The sequence below is a fragment of the Symphalangus syndactylus genome, chromosome 3 (assembly GCF_028878055.3).
Source record: "Symphalangus syndactylus isolate Jambi chromosome 3, NHGRI_mSymSyn1-v2.1_pri, whole genome shotgun sequence".
Lineage (NCBI taxonomy): Eukaryota > Metazoa > Chordata > Mammalia > Primates > Hylobatidae > Symphalangus > Symphalangus syndactylus.
Window position 1 is genome coordinate 87945488 of NC_072425.2, and position 24709 is coordinate 87970196.

Genomic DNA, 24709 nt, shown 5'->3' on the forward strand with positions numbered 1-24709 from the left:
CATTCTACTTATGTCATAATAACAGAAAATGGGAAGACAGAGACTAGAGCACTGTATCCAGAGAGATGTGGTCTTGCAAAGCAAAACACAGTTGGCAGCATAGCGATTTACAGAGCTCTGGAACCAGTGCTGGGCAAGCCAGTTGTTAGAGTGTTTCTTGTTTCTCATTAGTGCCTGTGCCAGAATGTGCTGCAGGAGGGGGGAAGAGTGCCCCTCTCATGGATGAAGCCGTCGAGATGGCTATCTGCATAAGAGAAAGAAGCCAAACGTTCTGCTCCTCAGCCAGAGGTAGGTTTGAAGAGACTCGACTTTACAATCTTGCAAGGATAAGGTTCTGCGATATCTGATTTTCCACTGGCCAGGTGAGTCGTTGAGCTTTTACACAAAATGAAAAACATACCCTGAAAATTACTTGCGTTACTACTAAGTCTTTTGGCTTATGCCACGTGTGTCTCTGTTAATCTGTTGCTTGCATACAAGTGGTGCTTGACATTTTTTGTTGAGACTCTCAGGTCCCTGCACGCGACGCTGTGTGAGCCAGGAGGAAATCACCCACCTTGTCTGTTGCCAAACTTTAGCTGTGAATTGCTGTCTCTACTATGCAAAGAGGAAAGAAGTCTAAGTGGAGCCAGAGGAAGAAATACTATAAAACCCAGAAAAATAGAAAAGCATCCGGCAGATTGAAAGGCAGATAATTCCTCTGAAGTTGATTTAATGTAAGAACCTGAAGAAAATAATAAAAACTTGCATAGCACTCTCAAGAGGCTGGAAGGAAAGAAAATAATAGAAATCCATAGCAGGAGAACAGGCCAAGATGAAGAAAGAAGATAAAAGAAGCGGGTTTAAATAAAAACAGATAGGATAAACTGCAACACCTTTTCCTCAAAAATCATATTTAAAATACCTCAGGCCAACATTTCATCCAATACTCAATGATAGAAAGTTAATGGCATTCCCATTACATAAATGAATAAATGAATAAAGATGATCACTGTAGTTATTTAAAAGTTTTAAATGTTGTTCAGAAAGTATGGCTGTCCCAAGATATAGGAAAGTGGTGATTATTATAAAGGTTTAAAAATTAAAAGATGATCTGTTTACTCAGCAAACTCTAAAGAACAAAATGCAGAAGCTAGTGGGATTAATGTGTGCACTGAATTGGTTGGTAAAATAAACACATAAATAAATATCCATCCATTCCTCCTCCTCCATCCAGTGGCTTGCTTTTATGTCCACAATGATCAGTTAGAAATTTGGCAGGAGTGGAAAATGCTATAAAATATTGAGAAAAGAACTTAATGAGAAATGTGTAAAATGAATTGAAGATAATTAGCTGCTTTTTCAAAGCTCAGTTAAAGACACTTTGACCAAAGGAAGAGACATGCCACATGCCCGGAAGAGGTCAATTATTATAAAGATGCTAATTCTTCCCACATTCATTAACAAATTTTAGGCGATTCTAATAAATCCCAACAGGATTAGCAGAATTTAGCAAAGTGATTTTAAAGTTCAGCCAGAATAAAAATGAGTAAGAAGATCAAAGGATATCTGGAAAAATATCCTTTGTGTTGGGAAAGAACTCACACTATCAAGAATAAATCTTAAATTATAACAAGGAAAACAGTGTAGGTAAATGAATAAAAATATTCAATATTGTAATTATATCCATTATCCCCAAAATTCAATTTTCATTGAATTTTTTTAAAAGTCATCAAACTGATTTCATAGTTAATCCAGGAAATTAAAGGTGCAAATAACTAAGTAAATGTAGAAAAGGAAGGTTATCTTGCTCTACTAGATTCCAGAACATACTACAAGGCCATAATAAACACACCAATTATGTGTGTTGATTATGCAGTATGGCAATTATGCAGGAACAAATTAATGGGACATAACAGACAGCCCCAAATAGAATCTTATATATTTAGGCATTTAATATATGAGATAAACATCATTTCAAATCAGTGATAAAAGAGAGATTATATAATAAATGGCGTTGAGGGTATTTGGGGTGGAACAGTAGGAAAGCCATCTTATAATTTACACAAAACTGTATGGCTGAACATTAAAAATATTATAATTTAAGGAAAATTCAGAATAATATTTTTTATAACCATGGAGTGCAAAAATTGCTTCCTAAAAAAGCCTTAACACATGAAAGCCATAAAATAAAAATTTAACATTTTTAATAAATATGAATGTAAAACAGGAGGTCATCATAAAGTTAGCAGAATTATGATAAATTAAAACTGGAAACACCTAAAACCAGAACATTCTGGACATATAAATAATACCCATTATATAAAGTGCTCCTATAAAACAATAAGAAATTACAGCAAACCAATAGGAAATTTGGAAAAAGCTGTAAGTGGATAAAGGACATATTCTACAAATAGTCATTTAGAATAAAGTACATTTCAGTTAAATAGTTCATTCCATACACCAAATTCTTGATCATTTGATTTTTACCTCCTATGGGAGCCTTCTAATCAGAAAGGCAAATGGGAAGGTAATTAAAGAAGGCTGCGTGAGATGTAAACAGAAATTTTTTAGTTCTGAACATATACTTCATGTTTATGTGCACACAGAAAACTGAGAGGAAAGATACCAATATGTTATCTCTAGACAATATTATTAAGGATAATTTAAAAATATTTTTTCGTATTGTTTTGTATTTTTAAATTCTCTACAATGAGCATGTATTTTTTAAATTATCAGAAATGGATATATATATACTTAAACAGATAGATAACAAGACAAATATCTAAAACCTTGGGATGGAATCGGGGCTGCTACATAAATCAAGTGTCCTTTGCCCTAAAGTATCAGATGGCCAAGAAGGAAAGTAAGAAAGAAAAGTTATTGGGTTAACTAAGGTCCACTGGAGAGGAGATGAAAGTTCTATATTCTAGCTGTAAGATGAGAACTGTGTGGGAAAAGATGCACATAGACAAATATGAAGGAGAGAAGGCATTTGGCATTGCTATTCATTGGCTTATTTGAGGCAATCCAAGGACACACATCTGATGGTTGTTAACGGGAACTGCCCTCTGGGATTCAGAGGTCACATTTTGCATGCCAACAGGTTCTCATTGTCTCTGCATTCCAAGTGGGAACTGACTTTGGGTGGTGAGCATGGGTAATGAGGTGGCAACTTCACATCATTTAGCTCGACCTGCCAGGTGTGCTCACCAATCCCCATAACACATTAAGCTTTCCATGATGCCCGGCTTGGAACATATGCAAAAGAGTTATCAGCTCATCAGAAATTCTGAGTCTTTAGTACACACTGGTGAATATCATGATATCTGAAAATAACACAGAGCAATTTGGAATTCTTTAAAATTCCAAGGATGTGGGGGTAATATACATAAATTAAAAGAAAGAAGCTGGTATTTTCAGGCTAAAACACTACCCATTTTTTACCGTAATAGTTCTCCCTCAAGGTAAAGTGGTCATGGTGCTGACCATTAGCCTTCCACAGGATGGATCAAACTAAGTGAGAAGACCAAAGGGGATCAGAAGTGGGATTCCTTCTTCTGACAGAGATACCCTATTTCTACTTGATGTTAAAAACAAAATAGCACAAAACAAAAACAAAAAAAAAGCAACTTCCTACTCATTTTAGTAGGGAAGACATAGGTCATTCAATTAATAATCCTGTGATGATGGGGGGGGTAATTATCCATATCTAACTCAAAAATAAATTCCATCTTGTACTGAGTTAAATACTAAAAAATGAGACCATAAAAAGGATTAGACAACAATAGAAATGAATATAAAACTGATCTCAGTTTCGGTAAGGTCTGCCTACACACAGACCCAAAGGAAACAGAAAAAGGCTGATGGATATAAAAATATAAAAATGTAAAACTTCCGTATATCATTCTGTATTATACGAATATTAGTAAGTCCAAGGAAAAAATACATATACATATCTCAACAGATGCTGAAAACGAATTTACTAGGTAGATACTTCTTTGACAAGATACATATTCTGAATCAAAAGCCAACGTAAGACCTAACAGTGAAACATTAGACACATCCCCATTAAAGTAAGAATCAAGACAGAATTCCTACTATTATCAAAATTATTTAATGTTCTGCAATATTTACCAATGCAACGAGGGAGGAGAACAGAAAAACAGAAGAGCAGGAAAGACAAAATATCTTAACCTGCAGGCTATATGATATCAACCAACTATTAGAAACTATAAGAGAGACAGTAAGGTAGCTGATTATAAAGTTAAAAATCAATAGCTCTCCTATATACAGATAATACACCATTACAAAACTTTATGAAACAATCCTTCTATAAAAGCAGTAAAAGACATTGTACCCTGAAGATTAAATTCTAACATAAAATAAGCATTCAGCATGATTTCGATCAAAATTGACATGGAGTGTGTTTAGAATTTGACAAAATGATGCTAATGCTTATCCAAACATATAAGCACAGGAGAATAAGTAGAAAAAGCTTAACAAGAAAAAGCAATTGGAAATGCAAATAAATGATAAAGCTTTACGAGTTTATAGTGCAATGCTGAAATCAGTAGCAGAGAGTTAACAAGAAAAGAGAACAGAGAATGTAGAAACAGACACAATTAATATGGCTATTGGACATACACTAAAGATGGTATTTGAAGCTGGTAAGGAAGAAATACATGTTATTTAGACAAGAAGACATCTTTTTGGGAAAAATAACCTGAAACCTCTCAGCTCACACTTTACCATATTTAATAAAAAATATATTTCAGAGATAGAAAAGTTTTTTTTTTTTTTTTTTTTGAGACGGAGTCTCGCTCTGTCACCCAGGCTGGAGTGCAGTGGCACAATCTCGGTTCACTGCAAGCTCCGCCTCCCAGGTTCACGCCATTCTCCTGCCTCAGCCTCTCCAAGTAGCTGGGACCACAGGCGCCCGCCACCACGCCCGGCTAATTTTTTTGTATTTTTAGTAGAGACGGGGTTTCACCGTGGTCTCGATCTCCTGACCTCGTGATCCGCCCGCCTCGGCCTCCCAAAGTGCTGGGATTACAAGCGTGAGCCACCGCGCCCGGCTTCAGAGGTAGAAAAGTTTTAAAGAGCATGAAACAATATAGGCACTGAAATGACTGACACTGCTCCTTTTTAAAACTACTCCAAAATCCATTTCAAATTTTACTCATAAAGGCAATGTCCCCAAATTAAATATTTACTCCCTCAGACTCCTTAGTAGCCGGAGGCAGCTTGGGAAGCATTTGCGGCCAGTAAGACATCAGCTTAGGGTTTGGGGGAGGAGCTTAGGTTTGCTGGTACAGAGTCTCCAGGTCCTCTTCCCCTTCCTTCCCCCTGCCTGGAACATGAACATACTGCACCCACCTGTGATCAGGAGGCAAGAGGCATCACGATGAAAGCAGGCAGAAGGGAAAGATGAGACGAGTATCTCTTCTAAGGGGCCTCTAAGGGTAATACTGAGCCAGTCTGGACTTACTATTGTGAGAGGCTTTAAGAAACTGTTGAGTTTTCTCTAACTGTAGCTCAATTTGAGTTCCGACTGCTTTTGGTAAAGATTATCTTGCTCATTCCTGTAATCCCAGCACTTTGGGAGGCCGAGGTGGGTGGACAGGAGGCCACGAGTTCAAGACCAGCCTGACCAACATGGTGAAACCCCATCTCTACTAAAAATACAAGAAATTAGCCAAGTGTGGTGGCAGGCACCTGTAATCCCAGCTACTCAGGAGGCTGAGGCAGGAGAATTGCTTGAACCCAGGAGGCAGAGGCTGCAGTGAGCTCAGATCATACCATTGCATTCCAGCCTGGGCAACAAGAGTGAAACTCTGTTACAAAAGATAAATAAGTAAATAAATAAAAATAAAAAATAAAAGAGATTATCTTGAAGAGTAAAATACTTTTCTAAATTTACAAGAAATGGATCTGAGGATCCATTAAGGAAAACACTGATTAATCTAACATGTAAACCTTTAAAAAATTGGAAAGTTGCAGACCTATAAACGAACATGTGCCATAAGTACATTTAAAAGACAAACAAAAGAATAGGAAAAATATACGTGAGACACATATATAAGAATAATTGCCTAAATACATAGAACTCTTATAAACAAAAATATGTACAATCCAAAAGAAAATTGAGCCCTTTATGACGCAGCCTTAGTTGCTGCTCAGCATCACCTCTGCCATACTGGATATTAGCTGAAGCAGTCACAAGCTCGCCACCCAAATTCAAGAAGAGGGGATCTAGATGTCACCTGTGAGTAAGAAGAGCATCTAAAAATTTGAAGGCATGTTTTAAAACTACCACAAGCTGTAACTATTGAATCTAGCAATATCCATTCTAGGAATTTATCTTGTAGAAGCAAGCAAAGTTGAGCATGAAAGATATATACAAACAATGTTCATTCTAGCACAATTTATAACAATGGCTCTTAAATTTCATCATGCCTCTGAATCGCCTGGAGGCCTTGTTGAGACAGATTTCTGGGGCCACCCAAAGTTTCTGCTTCAAGAGGTCTGGCTTGGAGTTGGAGAAAATGCATTTTTAAAAAGTTTCTTGTTGATGTTGATTCTGCAGCTCTGAGCAACAGATTATGAGAACCACTGATTTATGCTATTACTACCTCAAATTCTAACATTGTACTTGTTTTCCCATTCTATAAAGAAAATTTGATTCTAGTATATCACAATGGAACAGGAAGAAATCCCTGGCCTTGTATACTACCTGACAAATGTATTTTTAGTCCTATTTTTGATGGGGAAAAAGCTCTTTGGGCAACTGAACCTTAAGTTCTAACCTTCTAACCTCAGCCCAGAATTGCTCAGTAAGATTAATGTGAAACTTGAAATAGCAGAATGTTGGAGAAACTTAGTGACTCTGCTCCTTAACCTCCAATCTAAGGCATATTCAGGGCCAATGCCAGTCTCCGTCTCCTATCCTTAAATACTCCAGTTTTATAGCTGCCGCAGCCTGCCACTAACTTGACAAGCTAACAATATGAGAAGCAACAGTAAAGTAGCAGCTTTCCTAGTTTACCAACCATTCCATACTAGAAAGCCTGAATTTTCCCTAGCAGCATTCTTAAATTGGCCTCCTGATGAGTTTGGAGACTCTCCCTGTTTTCTTGTGATACTTGACCTTTATTGATCTATTATCTGGTTATATTATCTGCCTATGTGATATACTATAGCACAGAGCAGCCAATGAGGAAGAACACTGGGGTACATCTGAGTTCAGAAATCTGAGCATTACTTCTTTTGTTTTTTGAGACAGAGTGTCACTCTGTCACCCAGGCTGGAGTTTAATGGCCCGATCTTGGCTCACTGCAACCTCTGCCTCCTGGGTTCAAGTGATTCTCCTGCCTCAGCCACCCAAGTAGCTGGGATTACAGGCACATGCCACCAAGCCTGGCTAATTTTTGTGTTTTTAGTAGAGATGGGGTTTCATCATGTTGGCCAGGTTGGTCTTGAACTCCTGACCTCAGGTGATCCACCCGCCATGGCTTCCCAAAGTGCTGAGATTACAGGCGTGAGCCACTGTGCCCGGCCCATCTGAGTGTTACTTCTAAATTCCTTTCCCTGAAGTTACTGACATCATCATCACTTTCTTAATTCAAAAGTCTCCTCACTATTCACTTTATGATTTAGAAACCTCTTATCTCTTCCAATTTACTTTACCAGATTTAATGATCTCACTCTCCCGGTAAGAACTCTATGTTCCAGGCCTTTAGAGGTAACTTGGGTTTCTGCAAATACGTACCATGCAGTTGACCTTTATATAAATACCATTTCCTGTCCCTGAAAGCTCCTCCCCTTGAATTCTTCTCCATGCTAAACATGTGGCCCATCATTTCCTCCAGGACGACCAGCTCCAGTGAGGAAGGATGCTGTGCTCCTCTGCAATCCCACAGCACTGTTTACATTTATATTGTATGATAATTACTTCTGATGTCTCCTGTGTTCTATAACAGTGTAAGTTCCTCAAGGGCACAGACCACATGCACTTTAGCTGAGGACTGCACACACCACTCAGCAATGCTTTGCAGGAGCCCAGCATCACGGGACATTTTCGGAAGGTACACTCCAGATACAGGCATGTAAAAATGCACACGTCCTTTCAAAATGCATTACTGAAATCCAAACTCATAATAAAAAACTCAGAATAGAACCAGATAGTTGCAATAGCAGGTTTTAACTAATATGCAAATTAAGCAAGTATTTCTTACTTTGAGCTGTAGTCGCACCCTGGCCATAAAGAATTTCCAACAGTTTTCCCTGGAGTCCACCATGCCCAGAGCATGAACTTCATTATGAATTCCAGAAATTATCTTGTCCACATCTTCATCGCTGAACAGATCTGGGATTTCTCCTGTCCCAAAGAATGAGTAGAATTACTAAAACATCATTGCAATTTAAATTTCACATATAACTTTTAAACGTTTGAAATGTTTTACAAGACAAAGTTCAGCACAAATGGTAAGAGTTTAAAATCAGAAATGTCATGTTTCTTTTTTGTTTATGAGACATACAACACATTGAGGACAAGCCATGATGAACACACCCTCTACACCCGTACGTGTAGGAATAACATTTACTTCACTGAAGGCCTTCTCATCCATAAACAGACTAAGAAAGCAATACACCTCAAATTAGTTAGGTTTATAGGTTTCTCCCCAAAGACTGCCGAGCAAACATCTCAAAGATGAATTCTCTCTCTTTAAAGTTCACTGAAACTACAGATAATTTGTCATCGGGGAATATCTTTCAAGAAATGTGTTGGTTTAATCACCTGATGCCAGCAAGTCATTAATCAGCACGAGGAAGCTCTCATCTAGAACCTGGGCATCTGTCAGCAGGAACACAGTGGGCATGTTCTTGGCTCCGGTTCGGATGTACAAATTGGCAAGATCTACCTGTAAGGAAAGGCCATCATTCATGTTTTGTTAAAATGCTGATGCGGCGTTGAGAGGATGTGTGTGAGTGCTGGGAAGAACTCAGGAACTGTATCACCATAGCACTGTGGGGTGCCTTTCCCTGGTTTATATATTCCTTCTCTGAGAGACCCCATTCTAGGGGACAGCAGTGTGACACCACCTCCATTTCTGACTTGTAAGGATGAGTGTCATGTTTCTGGCTTACTGGAGCAGAGGGATGAAAACAGGCTGCAGATCACCAACTCCCTTCTCATTGTGTACAAGGGAATTCAGTGACGCCTTTTTCAGGCAGTGTTGTAAAAAGAAGTCTGCTCATTTTAACAACTGTCCTAATTTATCAAAAATGGGTTTTATTTATTTCATTAGTAATATTAAAAATATGTGATTTTTTAAAACTTAAAATATCACTTGGCACAAATTGTAGGTACTATTTTGTAAGTACTATTGCTATTAAAAAGCAAAGCTTGAAAAACACACGAGAGTTTCCTGAACGTGTTATTCCTATTGCATCTTCTTCTCCTATTCTTATCCGATGTGGAAGAAATCTATTTTCACTTGTGAAGTTAGTGTCTTTTTTCCCCCAACCTATCATACAGGAACACTAACAGCGATAAGCATCAGGTTTGATTAATGGAAAATAGAAAGACATTTATGTAAGCAAGTAGTTAATAAATATTTTCTGAGCCAGGTTTACGTGTTATTAAACCTACACGCAACTTGTAGGAATTTATTATTACTAATTTGACCATAAAGGCAAAACCGCCAAAGGTCATTTACTGCTCTAAAGAGCTCCCGCTCTCCCCGTGGTTGGGGAGGCCTTGGCCAAGTCTGGGAGTCACAGCCCACATGGGCGCACTAGGAGCCTCGGCTTTATCTGCCAAGCAGAAGGGTCAGAAGAACTGCCTGTCCCCTTTACTCACCCGAAGTTCCTGGATTCCATAGCCCTCGGTCAGAGTGATCTGAAAGACCTCAAGTCCACAAAGGTAAGCTGCCAGCCTGGACAAGCTCTGCTTGCCACTGCCCCCGACTCCAACCAAGAGAGCACAGCCCTGAGGGGTTCGTAAGATCCGGCTGATGCGACACCTGAGAAAAGGAAGTGCCCATTGTGGCACAAAATCGAAAATACCCCGGGACTATGTCTGTTCTGTTTATTTTTCTTTATTGATTTATTTTTGAGATGGAGACTTGCTCTGTTGCCCAGGCCGGAGTGCAGTGGCGCGATCTTGGCTCATTGCAGCCCCCGCCTCCCAGATTCAAGTGATTCTCCTGCCTCCACCTCCCGAGTAGTTGGGATTACAGGCACCCACCACCATGCCCAGCTAATTTTTGTATTTTTAGTAGAGACGGGGTTTCACTACGTTGGCCAGGCTGGTCTTGAACTCCTGATCTCAAGTGATCCACCCGCCTCGGCCTCCCAAAGTGCTGGGATTACAGGCATGAGCAACCGCGCCTGGCCTATGTCTGCTTTGTTTATTCTTTAGATAGTGAGAGAGTAAATTCCGGTTTTTACTGGAAACCTCTAGTCCTTGTTCATTTGTTTCCCCAACAAACAAAGATGCTATCTTCACCCTCACCCTTGAACTGCTCCCATGACAAATCATCCTATGCTAATAAAATTTTGGATTCTCTTAGTGCTTTGTTATCACCACCAAAAGTCCAAAAAGAAAATATATGCAAAGGCCTTGTGTTAAGGGCTTCAAAATATTTTGATTAGCAAGAAAGATCCGAATTCCACATCAGCACCCAAATATGAGGACATCAAAGGGGGAATAGCCTTGTGCCAGAAATCTTTGCTGTAAAATTATTTTGGAAAGAATGGATTTGTTTAGACCAACAGATCTCTCTGTGTGATTTACTCAGCAAATCAAGCACTTGTTTCTTAACGTGATTCTTGCTTCCTTCACACTAAAGCCTTCCCTTATAGCTACACCATTGTAGAATAATTTGCTGAAGCCATTTAGTACCACAAAGTTAAATTTCCACCAAGGTCAACTAATCCCTTGTTCTGTAATATCCAAGGCATTCTGAATGCTTAATCTATTTATGTTATGCTATATTTTATAGCTATAAATAAACTCGCTTTAACTTTAGCAAAAGATGGGTTTGAAGAAATAGTTCATAATTATGTTATACATATGAAGAAAACCAGCAAAACAAAATATAAGCATGTAGATAGTAAAACACCCCAAATTTGATGCCATCATTTTGCTCTAGGTTGCTTTTCTGAAATGAACTTAAACTTCAGAACCTGAATAATCTACATTAATTGTTTTAAATAGTGCTTTTCGAAAAAAACTAAGTTGGGATCACTTATATTAGGACCAGCACATGTGAACATTTTCTGAAAACTTCCAATAACAGAGAAGATAGGTTATTTTTACAAGCTCAGTCATCACATTAAATTTTACTTCACACGACCACACAACAAAACAACCTTGGGGAAAGCTATAAAATTACTCCGACACGAGAGATACCCCAAGCTATAAAGCAGGGTTTTCATTTCATTTTAATGTATGCTTTGAGGCTTTTAACCTCACAAGATTCACTAAGTGGCAAAGTCCCTTTCTATAACACTCAAGGACACGCTCTTAAATCACCTCTAATGCTGAGTAAATCAGCTTCTAGCTCATAATGCCTGATCAAAGAAACAGCCTTACCTTTTAGGCCACTGAAAATTCTGTATTGAGGGATTATATGGGAAAACTCTTTTCCTCAGTATCAATGGGAGGTTTCTGTTTCACCTGAGCCAGAATGCCCGTACACAGTGACTGTATATTAACCCAACCAAGAACAGCATTACTAATAGTTGATTTAACACCACGGTTTTAGATTCCAACTGAAACTTCCTTTGCACAATCAGAGGAAGGATCACAACTGCAAAGGGAACAATAAAACTACTAACACTTAGTTGTGATGACAGGAAGGGCTCTACAATTTTTGTAGGTTCTAGGGCCTAAGAAAATTTTAAAGATTAATTCTTCTAAAAACTGAATTCTCCACATCTTATTTTCTCTGGATTTTTCCTTCTTCTTGTCTTTTATTTTTGAGAGATAGGGTCTCACTCTGTTGCCTAGGCTAGAGTGCAGTGGCATAATCCTAGCCCACTGCAACCTCGAACTCCTGGGCTCTAGCAATCGGTCTCACTATGGCACCCAGACAGGTCTCAAACTTCTGGCCTCAAGTGATCCTCCTGCCTCAGCCTCCCAAAGTGCTGGGATTATAGGTGTGAGCTACCACACTCAGCCTCTTCTTGTTTTCAATGATTTCTTTTTTCTTTTTCTGTTTAAGTCTTTGGCTGTTGTCACTTATTTAAGTCTTTCTGCTGGTGTCAATGAGAGATGAAGGTGACTTGGACTAGGAGAGCAGTATTGGATGTAAACATGTGATCAACTTTCTACACAGCAGTGGCAATGTTAAGCTGTTTAGCCCAGACAACGAACTGTGTCATCCCCAGGATAAAACGCATCCAACCACTTCTCACTGCACTTAGAATAAAATCGAAGTTCCTTATTCTGGTTATGAGGAAATACTTCGTATTGGTAAGGCCAGTTCCTGCCTCTCCATTTTTGTTATATTTTTCTCTATGCTGCAGCCTAACTGATCTTCTTTTCTGTATCTCAAACATTCTTGCCTTAGGGTCAGATGCAATCTGCTCTCTGTCTAGAATGTTCTTCCTCCAGATCTTTCCATGCTTAGCACCTACTTATCATTCAGGTCTCACTTTAAATGTCACCTCTTCACAGGGATGCCCAGTCCCTCTTTGGAAATTCACTTATTGTATTTCTCACAGAATCAACCTATTTTCCTTCTTGGCATGACACACCACTTTCTGATATTTTTCTTGCTTATTCTCTTGCCTAGTTGTTCATGTCCTTATAAATGTCCATCTTCGTCGCTAACATGTAAGCTCAACTATAGAGGGGACTGGTTTGTGTTCACTGCTGCTGTATCTCAGCACCTAGAACAATGTCCGATAGGAGGGGCTGCAGATGGTTGCACAGTCTGTGCACTACACGAGGTACCAGGTCTAGGAGGTGAGCGAGAACCTTGTCAGCCATACTCTATCCAAGGACAGGTGCCTTTTTCTAATTTTCTGCCAAGAAAGCATGAGACCTCCCCCATTTTAAAGAATTTGCACAAAGTTGCTGAAAGGCTGGCAATGTTCCTATCTGGCACTCAACAAAACCTGCTTAATCAATGAAAATTAGTCCTTTGTCCCTTATGAACTATGTGACTTTGAACAAGTAATTTATGTTTCCACTTTCTTAATATTCAAGTAAAATAATGGATATGATGGCATCTCAGAAAACAGTGTGCCTATGTAAGACATTATTAAGATTGTGACATTAAAGAGCGACCCTTTTATATTTTAAAATTATATGTCAAACAGCAGATAAGAACTGATGGTTCAGAGTGCTTAGTATGGTCTATTGAAAAGTGACAGTTGTGGATATCCAGCCATTCTTCCTCTTGTGAAAAAGCATCGTGACTAGTTCACTCACACATGTTGCATGGCATCTTCAAACAAAACTAGGTGCATGGCAGCATTTAGTTCATTGTAGTTGTCTAAGGTTTCTGTAAGAATTGTCTTCAGCACTTCCCAGTCCTTCACTGGCATGTACTGTGGGTCCTTCCCTCTGTTAGCAAAGTGGCAATAAATGAGGGGCTGTTGAAGCAGCATGTGACTATCTATATCCTGCAGGAAGAGAAAGAGAAAAATATGGAATGTCAACCATCCACAGAGGTCCCGCTGCAGGCAGCATGGCCTAGCAAGGGAAAAGCTTGCAGACCCACGCATGGGTAGGTGGGTGGAATGTTCCCAAGCATAGACCAAGTGTATTCTGGAGTCACAGCCATTGCAAAAAGGTAAGCCCTTGTGCAATTCTCTCATATCCTCATCTACCTTTAGTCCCAATACCCGGTTGGTGTTGGAGTAAGTAGTGACCTCTGACATTAATACACTTACTTCAAAATATTTATAAGCAGTTTCCAGCATTTTTTTCTGAAACAAATCACAATCTTTTTTGTCTATCAGTTTGTCTCCATAAACACAGGCAGATTCATGAAGCCACAGATGTATTAAATCAAGTGGACCTTTTAAACACTCAGGAGAAGCAAATAAAATCCCCTACAAGGCAAGAATGGGGAAAATACCTTTAATTCAGAGGTTGATGACATGCCAAATAAGTTTAACACTTTTTAAACTAAAATGTGAACTTAGCAAATGGTTATAAGAAATATCATCAATAGTAATGTGAGTGTTTGTGTATAAAAGTAGGTTTACTCTTTGATAAGTGCAATATTTTAAAATTTTAGTATGCTTATACCCATTTGTAGGTATGCAAGTAAGACCATTTCAAGCGCCAGCACAGGCACTAAATATCACCTCTGAATACTTGAGCCTATTAAGCCTTACAATGGACTAAGTTTACAAAACCAGAGTACAAACAGCTAACATGAAAGTCACAGCATCATATTTTTTTTTTACTGTAAAATCACTTGATATCAGTCTAATCTTTTCACAGATGAAGAATACAAGACCAAAAGTAAAGTACCCAGATTCATACTTTATGGGTAGATCTGGGTCTAGCACCAACACATTGTGACTACCGTGCTCACTCATGGTGCTTTCAGTATCTTAGATTCACATCCACTCACTCCTCATGGAGAGAGGCAGCTTACTCTGGATGCACAGGAGAACAGTAAGGGAGTTGTGGAGAATTGAGCTGCAAAAGGCTAAAAAATTATTTGGTAGTGTCAGGTGCAGCTGACAGGCAGGATATGAAGGGTGAGCAGGCAGTCCTCTCGTCCCATTTCACCTATGACCTCTCTTCCCTTTCCTTCTGAGATTAAAATTCTGCTTTTAAACAGCACAGTATTAAGCAATCTTTCTGGCAGGAGCTAGATACACAGACGTGAAAAGAATTGCTCCGTGTTCATAAGAAGCTACTGCCTAATGCTGTGTTATGGTTTTGAGGCAGTTGTGGAGTGATACGGAAAAGACGGTTATAAAAATATAAAGCAGTCCTATGGAGTTTTCATATTTCATCAATATACCACCTCTCTCACAAAAGAAATTTCAGCCAGCCATTTTTACTGCACAGGGTAGACCACATTTGTTGGATTTAAAAAAAATACTTCCAGACTTTCAATTTCCTCTTCAGAATTTCCTAAGTCAAATACATAAACACTGTCCTTTTACAAGGTAAGCAAGGTAATTTTCAATATTAAACCAAAATGATCCAACAATTTAAAAGTTACTATTTCTCTTAATATATGTTTAAAATCACACATAAATGCCTTATGCAAACACATGATCAATTATCCTTCTTACTTGGCACTCAAAACAGTAAGCACTCACTCACTCAATCTAAAGAGCCCAGACATTTACCTTTGCTTCCACTTCCAAGTCACCATATGCCATGGCCTGAAAGGCCCCTACAATTCATGTCTTGAAACTTAATTGCCAATGTGACAATATTAAGAGGTGGGGCCTTTAGGAGGTGACTAAGTCATGAGGGCAACGTGATCTTATGAAAGGGGTGCTGGACATTTGCCCCATTTGCTGTGTCCTTTCTGCCCTGTGAGGACGCAACACTTAAGGCACCATTTTGGAAGCAGAGACCAGGCCGTCACCAGACACTGAATCTGCCAGTGCCTTAATCATGGACTTCCCAGCCTCCAGAACTGTGAGAAATAAAATTCTATTATTTATGAATTACCCAATCTCAGGTATTTTGTCACAGAAGTGCAGACAAAGACATTATATGACCTGAGGAGAAGCACCGTTCTCATTGATGAAATGGGAATAATAAACCTGCCATACTTACTTCCTGAGAAGTTTATGAGTAAAGTTAAAGAATACATATAAAAGTATATAGCATAGTTTTAAGCTGTTTTATAAAGGAACACCGTTAACAGTATGGTAATGGTTTGGATGTGTGCCCCCTCCAAATCTCTGGTTGAAATGTGATTCCCAGTGTTGGAGGTGGGGCCTGGTGGGAGGTGATTGGATCATGGGGGCAGATCCTTCATGAATGGTTAGCACCATCCCCTCCGTAATAAGTGAATTCTCACTCAGTTAGTTCATGCAAGAGCTGGTTGTTTAAAAGTTTGGGGACCTGCCCCCACTCACTCTCTTGCTCCTGCTCTTGCCATGCAAAATGTGAAATGCTGGCTCCCCATCACCTTCTACCATGATTGTCAACTCCTGAGGCCCTCACCAGAAGCAGATGCTGGGGCCATGCTAGTACAGCCTGCAGAACCATAAGCCAATTAAACCTCTTTTCTTTATAAATTACCTAGCCTCAGGTGTTTCTCTATAGTGACACAAAAAATGGGCTAATACATAGTATTATAATTATTTCTCTACTCAAGAGGCATAACATAGAGCAGTCAAGGTACCTGGAAGACGTTTGATAAATCTCTCAGATTAAAGATGTAGTGGAATTTAATAGCCGTGGGTAAAAAGTTACACATCATTGTCTGATGGAATGCTATTGTTGCCTGGATCAAAGTGGGGCCACTCCTGAGAATTGATGGAGCAAATGCTTGCTGTTGGAAATGGAAGCTAAAGATTTGGCCATAGATGGTGTTTAGTGCATCCAAAGATGGAAAATTAAATGCAAACACTGTGAAATGTCTCTGAAAAGAAAAGCAAATATAAGAGTGTAAGGATTACGATTGTACCAGAAAATTGCAAAGACCTGATTTTTTCACTCCTCCCTGTATCCAGGCCCATTACCATGTAGCTTTTTAGTGCTCCACTCTGACTCTGGGGTTGGCCATGTGATTTACTTAAGCCAACAGAATGAGGTGGAAGTGACAGTGTGCCAGTCGTTGTCAGAGGTGTATATTTCTACTTACTTTGTTAAGCCTCTGACTTTGCCATAAACTCTGCAGGCCCTAAAGTATGAGAGACACATAAAGCAGGGCCATGTTGTCACAGTCATTCCAGCCAAAGCCACATCAAATTAACTGACAGTTTATCCCCAACATGCACAGATGAGCCCAGCCAAGATCAGCAGTCACTGAGCTCAGTCTCAGCTGAGTCCAGATGCGTAAGCAACCACTGTATGCTACGGAATGTATATTGGTGGTAGCTGTTGCTGTTGTCATGATTAAAAAGCTTATATGCATAACACAAAACCTGCACACAAATGTTTATAGCAGCTTCTTTAATAATTGTCAAAAGTGAAAGCAACCAAGGTGTCCTTCAGTAGATGAACGGATAAACAAGCTGTGTTGCAGTCATACAGTGACTACTATTCAGCAATAAAAAGAGATGCACTATCAAGCCATGGAAAGACATGGAGAAATCTTAAATGCATAGATAAGCTATGTGGGAAAAAAAGCCTATTTGGAAAGACTACATACCTTATGATTCTCACTATATGAAATTCTGGAAAAGGCAAAATTTATAGAAATACAGAAAATATCAGTGCTTAAGAGATTAATATCCAGAATACATTGAGGCCTCCTAAAACTCAATGACAACAAAATAACCCAATTTAAACATGAACACAAGACTTGAATAGACATTTCTCCAAAGAAGATACAAAAATGAACAATAGGCACATAAAAACATCACTATTCATTGGGAAAATGCAAATCGTAACTATGAGATACTGCCTCACACTCATTAGCATGATTACTGTCAAAAAACAAAACAAAACAGCAAATAAACGTGTGTGAGGATGTAGAGAAACTGAGACCTTGATGCACTGTTGGTAGGGAATAAAATAAGGTATAGTTGTCACGGAAAACAGTATGATGATTCCTCAAAAAATTAAAAGTAGAATTCTGATATGATTCAGCAATTGTATTGCTGGGTGTACACCCCAAAGAATTAAAAGCAGGGTCTTGAAGATGTATTTGTTCACCCATGTTCACAGCAGCATTATTTACATTAGCTAAAGTGTGGAAGCAACCCAAGTGTCCATCAACAAATGAATAACTAAGGAAAATGTGGTAAATACATGTACTAGAATATGACTCAGTCTTAAATAGGAAAGAAATTCTGCAATATGCCATAACTGGATGAACCCTAGACATTATGGTAAACGAAATAAGCCAGGCACAAAAAGACAAATACTGGATAATTCCACTTATATGAGGTACTTAAAATAGTCAAAATCATAGACACAGAAAGTAGAATGGTGGTTGCCAGGGGAAAGCGCGGAGGAGAAAAAGGGGAGCTCAGCGGGTAGAGTTTCAGTTTCACAAGATGAAAAGAGTTATGGAGATGGGTGGTGATCTTGGTTGCCCAACATTATGTATGTAGTTAATATTATTGAACTGTACACTTGAAATGGTTAATGTGGTAAATTTTTTGTAACACGTATTTTACAACAATAGTAAAGAAAAGACAAAAGATCAATTGTTACCAGGGACTCAGAGGGAAAAGACAGAGGAATGAATTGGTAGAGTACAGAGATTTTGGCGCAGTGACACTATTCTATATGATACTGTTAACAGTTGATACTTGTCATTATACGTCTGTCAAAACCCCTGGAACGTATAATACAAAGAAGGAATCCCAATGTAAATTCTGAACTTTAGTTAATAATAATGTGTCAATATTGGCTGATCATTGTAACTAATGCAAGATGTTAATAATAGGGTAAAACAAGTGGGGGCATTAAGAGAGTACATAGGAATTATTTGTACCGCCAGCTGATTTCGCTATAAACTTTGATATAAAAAATAAAGTCTACTAATTAAAACAAAAAGGCTTATTAGAACCCCTGTCTATTGTTAGTGGGAATAAAATATGGTACAGCTGCCATGAGAAACATGCTTAACAAGATGTCCCATAGGAATCCTAATCTGTACTCAAAAGCAATACAGTACAGATCTACAGTTTTTGAGAGCAATATTCAACACCCTACCTGTAGCCTGGGATTGATGGTGAAGCTGCCCACCATCGGATTCATGCAGGCGACATACTGGCAGTTGTGGATTTCTTTAAGCATTACCTTCTGTCTATCATACCTGAAAGACAGAAAACAGAACCTTAAATCCAAAAACTGGAGGTGACAAAACTGCAAAATCTAACAGTTCATAAAGGGCTTCATCACAGATTATCTCCTTATCTTTATAATCACTCTGTGAGGTTGACCTAGTGAGCTTTATTTGAGAAACATCAAAACTGAAGCTCAAAAAACTGAAGTTGACTTAGCTCATTTGATGCCAAAAATCAAGATCTGGAGCTGCGTCAATGTACTATTACTATTACTGCTTACTGATTCTCATGTTACTCTGTAGAAACTATCTTGTACCCATAGCAAGACTCCATGGATGGGCTGGGGGCTGTCCCTGTAGTTAATTGTCAGGTATTGCAGACTACAGTGCCCAAACGTTTACACCCTGCCAAACAAGATCAAATTTCTCTTAAATAATTTAGTGTGAGTTAATTCTTAAAGAGGACATGATTTCTGGACAGTCTTAACATTGCTGAGATACTTTTCAATCCAACCTTCCAAAGATACACAGGTAAACTATTCCATTTAATATGATGAAAAGAGATACAAAGTAAACCCAAAAGATATTCCTTAGAAGAAACTGGGGATAATTGCACTTGAATCCATCCATAATAATGATTCATAATAATCATTCATCCATAATAATTATTCATCCTTAATAATTATTCATCCATAATAATTATTCATCCATAATAATTATTATTCATAATAATTATTCATCCATAATAATTATTCATCCATAATAATTATCCATAATAATTATTCATCCATAATAATTATTAGAGTTTGGGAGAGAGTAAACTACAGAGACTTGCTTACCAATGTCCATAATCAATATGCTGCCGGATCAGGGTGTGGGGCTGAACAGTGCCATATAAGTCCACTTCAGGCATGTTCATGTCATCGATAAAATAAATCAATTTTTTACTTCCTCCAGGACCATAGTTATGACCAGCTTTTTTCTCTAGGGGTTTCTCAAGAATTTCTGAAATAAACATATATTTCTGTCCACCAATCAACAGAATGTAAATGTTTGTTTAGTCATTTTTCTCTTGTTCTTACCTTCTTCTGTTGATTTCATCCACCCTATGGTTTCAGGTATCACCTCTTCATAGGTTAAGAGACCTGAGATGTGTCTCTAGCCCCTCCTTTTGTGTCATGCTCTCCTGCCAATCTCCCTCCTGTTGCCAGAAGTCACTCCACCTCTCCTTTTATGGAGACTGCAACATGCGCAGCATGACATCACATTGTCCATCACAGCTGAAACAACCCAATTGCTGATCTGTGTACTTCCTCCCCTGTACCCATTCTATATGGCCACTCCTAGTCCAGCTATGGCCTGGTCTGTCTTCTTAGGCCGCTGGAGTGCAGAAACACAAGAACAGTGTGTGTAGACGCTATCCACAATGTAGTCACTATCCGTGAATACATAAAGTTACATTTCTTCCTGTGTCTATATGACTTTGTGCCTATTTTTTTAAAGTCCTGGGTGAAGAAAATCCAGAACAGTGTGTGTCTCAGATGTAGTATCTAATTACTTGTTGACTCTCCAAACAGACTATAAGTATTTTGAGACCAAGGAACTATGTCATATTCATTGCTATACCACCGACAATGGCCACAATAAATACTTTTTTTAAATGAGCAAACAAATCAATGAATGAATGAATAAAGAATCATATAATAAATAAACACCTTTTCCAAGAGGAAGGCCCACATTTCCAAACACTTGCTGGGCATTAATTCTTACTAGCCATTACCATCCAACGTTCAGCCGACACTAAATCTGCCTCTTTTCCAACTCAGCTTAACATCATCTCTTCCTCACTCGCAATTCACCTCTTTCCTTTTGCCCCTGTGCTCCTGCTTATGGGGTTAACATGCCCAGTGAGGCAGATGCAAAGCCTCCAGCAATCTCTCTCTCCTGGTCCCGTGTTTGTCCAACCACAGCCTATAAATGGTACTTCATGTCATTTCCATATGTTCCCAACTTGCCACCTCCTTTTCTACAATTCTGGTCCAGGGTCACATTACATATGGCTCTTATACTACTCAGGGGAACTGATCTCCCCATCTCAGATCTCTCTTCTCAAAAGACAGTGCCCACCTTGTCAGTTCCTTGCTTCCCTATCAATGGTTCACCATTTCCCATCAAATGAAATACAGTCCCCTCAGTTTGTATCTCAGCATTCTCTATAGTTGGTGTGATCAACCATCGGTGGTTGCCTGGGATTGTCCCAGTTTTAACACTGCAAGTCCCATGTTCCAGAAAACACTTTGGTCTTTTGGCGAACTGGACAGGTGGTCACCCTATCTGCAGTAGAACTCCAAATCAGTAGCTTAGCCTTTTCCATATCTTGCACCCAATCACTATGCTTCAGTCATCATATTCAATTCATTGAATGTGTCCCACAATTCTCTCTCTTCCATGTCTTTGCTTAAGCTGGTCCTTCTATCCTAATCTTCTTTGCCCATTTGTCGCCCCAGCTCAAATGTTTGAAATCATAATTCTCTTTACAAGTATACTGACAACTATAGCTCTTTCTATTCCTCACACTAATAGGCCATCTCTAAATCGTATTCATGCCTGTATTCCTTTTAGGAATTAGCAAAATGCACTCACATCATAGGTAATTTGTTCAACTACTGAACTGTAGCCTAATCTTCCATTTATAAATCATAGAGTCTTTCTTTCATATCTGCAAATGAAAAACATACCCTACACAATGCTTGGGAAAAAGTAGGTAAATGATGTGTACTTTCTGAATAGATGAATAAAATAATTGGCTCTTTTTGGGGGACAGGTATCTCAATACATTGCCCAGGCTGGACTCAAACTCCTGGGCTCAAGCAATCCTTCCACCTCAGCCTCCTGAGTAGCTGGGATTACCAGCATGTACCACCACACCTGGCTTGAGTTGGCTTTCTAAGGGTTCCATTCATAAAGACAAGACCAAGTGATTAACAAAAAAGATGACAGAAAAATCACTATTGACTGTTAATGATGTCAATAAGTAAGAAAATTTATTATTAGTCTCCACTGATATAGCTAAGAAAACAACATATATCCACATGTAAACAGATACCCCAGGAACCCACATTCAAGGCAACTCAACAGTTTTAATAAACAACTGGACATCAGAGAGTCTGGATGCCCCCCAACAGAGCCCGCTTTCCCTGCTGGAGATTGACTGGCCTTCCAACATCAGCTCTTTCTGTGATTTCCTCTCTATGTCTCATGTCTCCTTTGCTCACCCTACCTAACTCTGAGAATGCCTCAAATCTGTGTGGTTCTTTTGATTACATTGATTAGTTATTCAATAGTTCAAAATTAGTTCTAGTGATTTTAAGATTTCATTAATGATTCTTGGCTCTGTCATTTACTCAACACAGTTTTAATGAATTTCTCCTAAATTAATCTTTTACTTGAAAAAGTAACCAGAACATCCCTCCTTGAGTATACCCTTATATTGGTAAGAGTCCACGCAATTAAAGGCAACCAGCAGCTTTGAGATAACACATTAACATTATTGATGTATATTTTTGCTGTTCTAAAGCATAATCACCCAAATAAAGCCATGAGTGACACAAAAAGCCAAAAGCACAACAATATTTAAACAACGTATATTTAACAAGGATGATAAGTACAAATTCATCTGAGGCCCAAGCCATAACTCTAAATTCTAGGGAAAGGCATTATTAGTCTTTTGGGCTGCATGTCCCCGCCTTGATGATTTTTGATCCCTTGTTTCTAGAAAATAAACAGGTGCACTTACTTTGCAGAGCTGCAGATGTTGTGTAGTAGTTGAAAGGCACGCGGGATACTATGTAATCCTCAGAGAGACTTGCCAATGTGTCACCTACGAAGACTGTTTTTCCCACTCCTGCATTTCCTACTAGCATTAGAGGTTTTCCTTTCTCAAGCAACAACTCCATGAAATATCTAAGACGAGTTGTCTCTGTGGTGTGAACCAGAACTGTCTGGGAGGAGAAACAGAATGAGACAAAGATCAGAAAGAGAATGAGCACGTGCGTGAGAGAGAGGCATTCCAAAATTTTATACCAAACTCAACACGATCACTTTAGAATTGAGATCCAAATAATTCATAGTTCAGATTAGCACCCAATGGGAGAGATTCCACCTTATTTTCAATGTTGAATGGTCAGAGTTCAGACATTGTAGCCTGAGGAGAGCAACTGGATAGTGCCATCAAAGTACCATAAAGTAAACAACTGATTTATCATTTCCAAATTAAGTACTAGCCCCCAAGGCTCCTAATTCCAAAATACCTACTCTCTGCCCAACATTGTGGTAAGCGCAGAAGGGAATATAGTAGACATATAAGAAACTATCTACGACATTTCAGGAGATGAGAAAATGTTCAAGAAGTCAAGCCACACACAAATGAAAATTGGGACCAATGCCTTAGCCTGGTTTGTTTGTTTTGAGACAGAGTCTTGCTCCGTTACCCAGGCTGGAGTGCAGTGGCGTGATCATGGCTCGCTGCAGCCTCGACTTCCTGAGCTCAGGTTATTCTCCTGCCTCAGCCTCCCGAGTAGCTGGGACTACAGGTGCCCATCACCACGCCCGGCTAATTTTTTGTATTTTTAGTAGAGACGGGGTTTCACCTTGTTAGCCAGGATGGTCTCGATCTCCTGACCTTGTGATCCACCCGCCTCGGGCTCCCAAAGTGCTGAGACTACAGGCTTGAGCCACTGCGCCCAGTTGATTGTGAGTTTTTTTAATGACTATTTTTTTCAGACAGGGTCTCACTCCTACATCCAGGCTGGAAGGCAGTTGCGTGATGATGGCTAACTGCAGCCTTGACTTCCTGAGCTCAGGTTCTCCCCCCACCTCAGCCTCCCAAGTAGCTGAGACTACAGGCATGCACCACCATGCCCAACTGATTATTCTGTATTTTTTGTAGAGATGGGATTTTGCCATGCTGCCCAGACTCATCTCAAACTCCTGGGCTGAAGTGATCACCTGCCTCAGCCTCCCAAAGGGCTAGGATCACAGGTGTGAGCCACCATGGCTGAGTCAACTGAATATTTTATACACAATTCTAGATCATCTTCATGTCTGAACGTTTACTCTAGAACTTCATTTTAATTCAGTGATACTCAGGGCTTACTAAAAGACAGACTGTTCTGTGCTACACTAAATAGTCCTAGGCTACTCTTTAAAAAATATTCGAGCTGCATCTCATATTTTTCCCTTTCTTGCTGCTAGTTGTCATCATTTGCTTTTAAATTTGTCTGCTGGCCTTTTCCACATATTAATACTAATAATTCACACTTGCTTGGAAATAAGTATGTGGCAGGTACCATGCTAAGCACTTTACATATATAATGTCATAAGACACACATAACAAACCTATAAAGAGAGTTGTTATTTTTATTTCAGAGGTCATGAAACTAAAGCTTAAAGAACATAACTGACTTGGTCAAGGTCATAGCTACTAGTAAGTGGCAGTACTTCGATTCAAACCCAAGTCCGTCAGAGCCTGACCTCTCTCTTATCTACACCTAGAATGCTCTTCAGAGCATGGACTCTGGAGCCAGGATGCCTGGGTGTGAATCCTGCTTTGCTTGTTTTAGTGTGATGAACTCTTGTTAGTTTGCTCAGGATTTCCCATTTTTAAAATTCAAAGTCCAATGTTCCCGAAACTCCTTTAATTCCAGTCAAACTAGAACTGTTGGTCATCCTATACTTACTACCCGTATAGCTGTGGATATATTTCTTCTCTTTGTGCCTGTTTCTCCCTATGTAAAAAAAAAAAAAAAAAAAAAAAAAAAAAA

The 24709-nt window shown here is 39.1% G+C and overlaps 1 protein-coding gene across 1 annotated transcript in view; it reads right to left on the reverse strand.

Moving 5' to 3' along the window:
- The window catches only part of DNAH11 (dynein axonemal heavy chain 11), a 366891-nt gene that overhangs the window by 143394 nt on the left and 198788 nt on the right, over positions 1-24709 (reverse strand). Inside the window, exons 46-54 of the mRNA XM_055272477.2 lie at positions 22684-22888; positions 19727-19892; positions 18815-18917; positions 16329-16568; positions 13891-14052; positions 13427-13620; positions 9845-10007; positions 8780-8903; positions 8217-8359 (exon numbers count right to left, since the gene is read on the reverse strand). Of these exons, the coding sequence (XP_055128452.1) occupies positions 8217-8359; positions 8780-8903; positions 9845-10007; positions 13427-13620; positions 13891-14052; positions 16329-16568; positions 18815-18917; positions 19727-19892; positions 22684-22888 (1500 nt within the window). The remainder of the gene's footprint in view (positions 1-8216; positions 8360-8779; positions 8904-9844; positions 10008-13426; positions 13621-13890; positions 14053-16328; positions 16569-18814; positions 18918-19726; positions 19893-22683; positions 22889-24709) is intronic.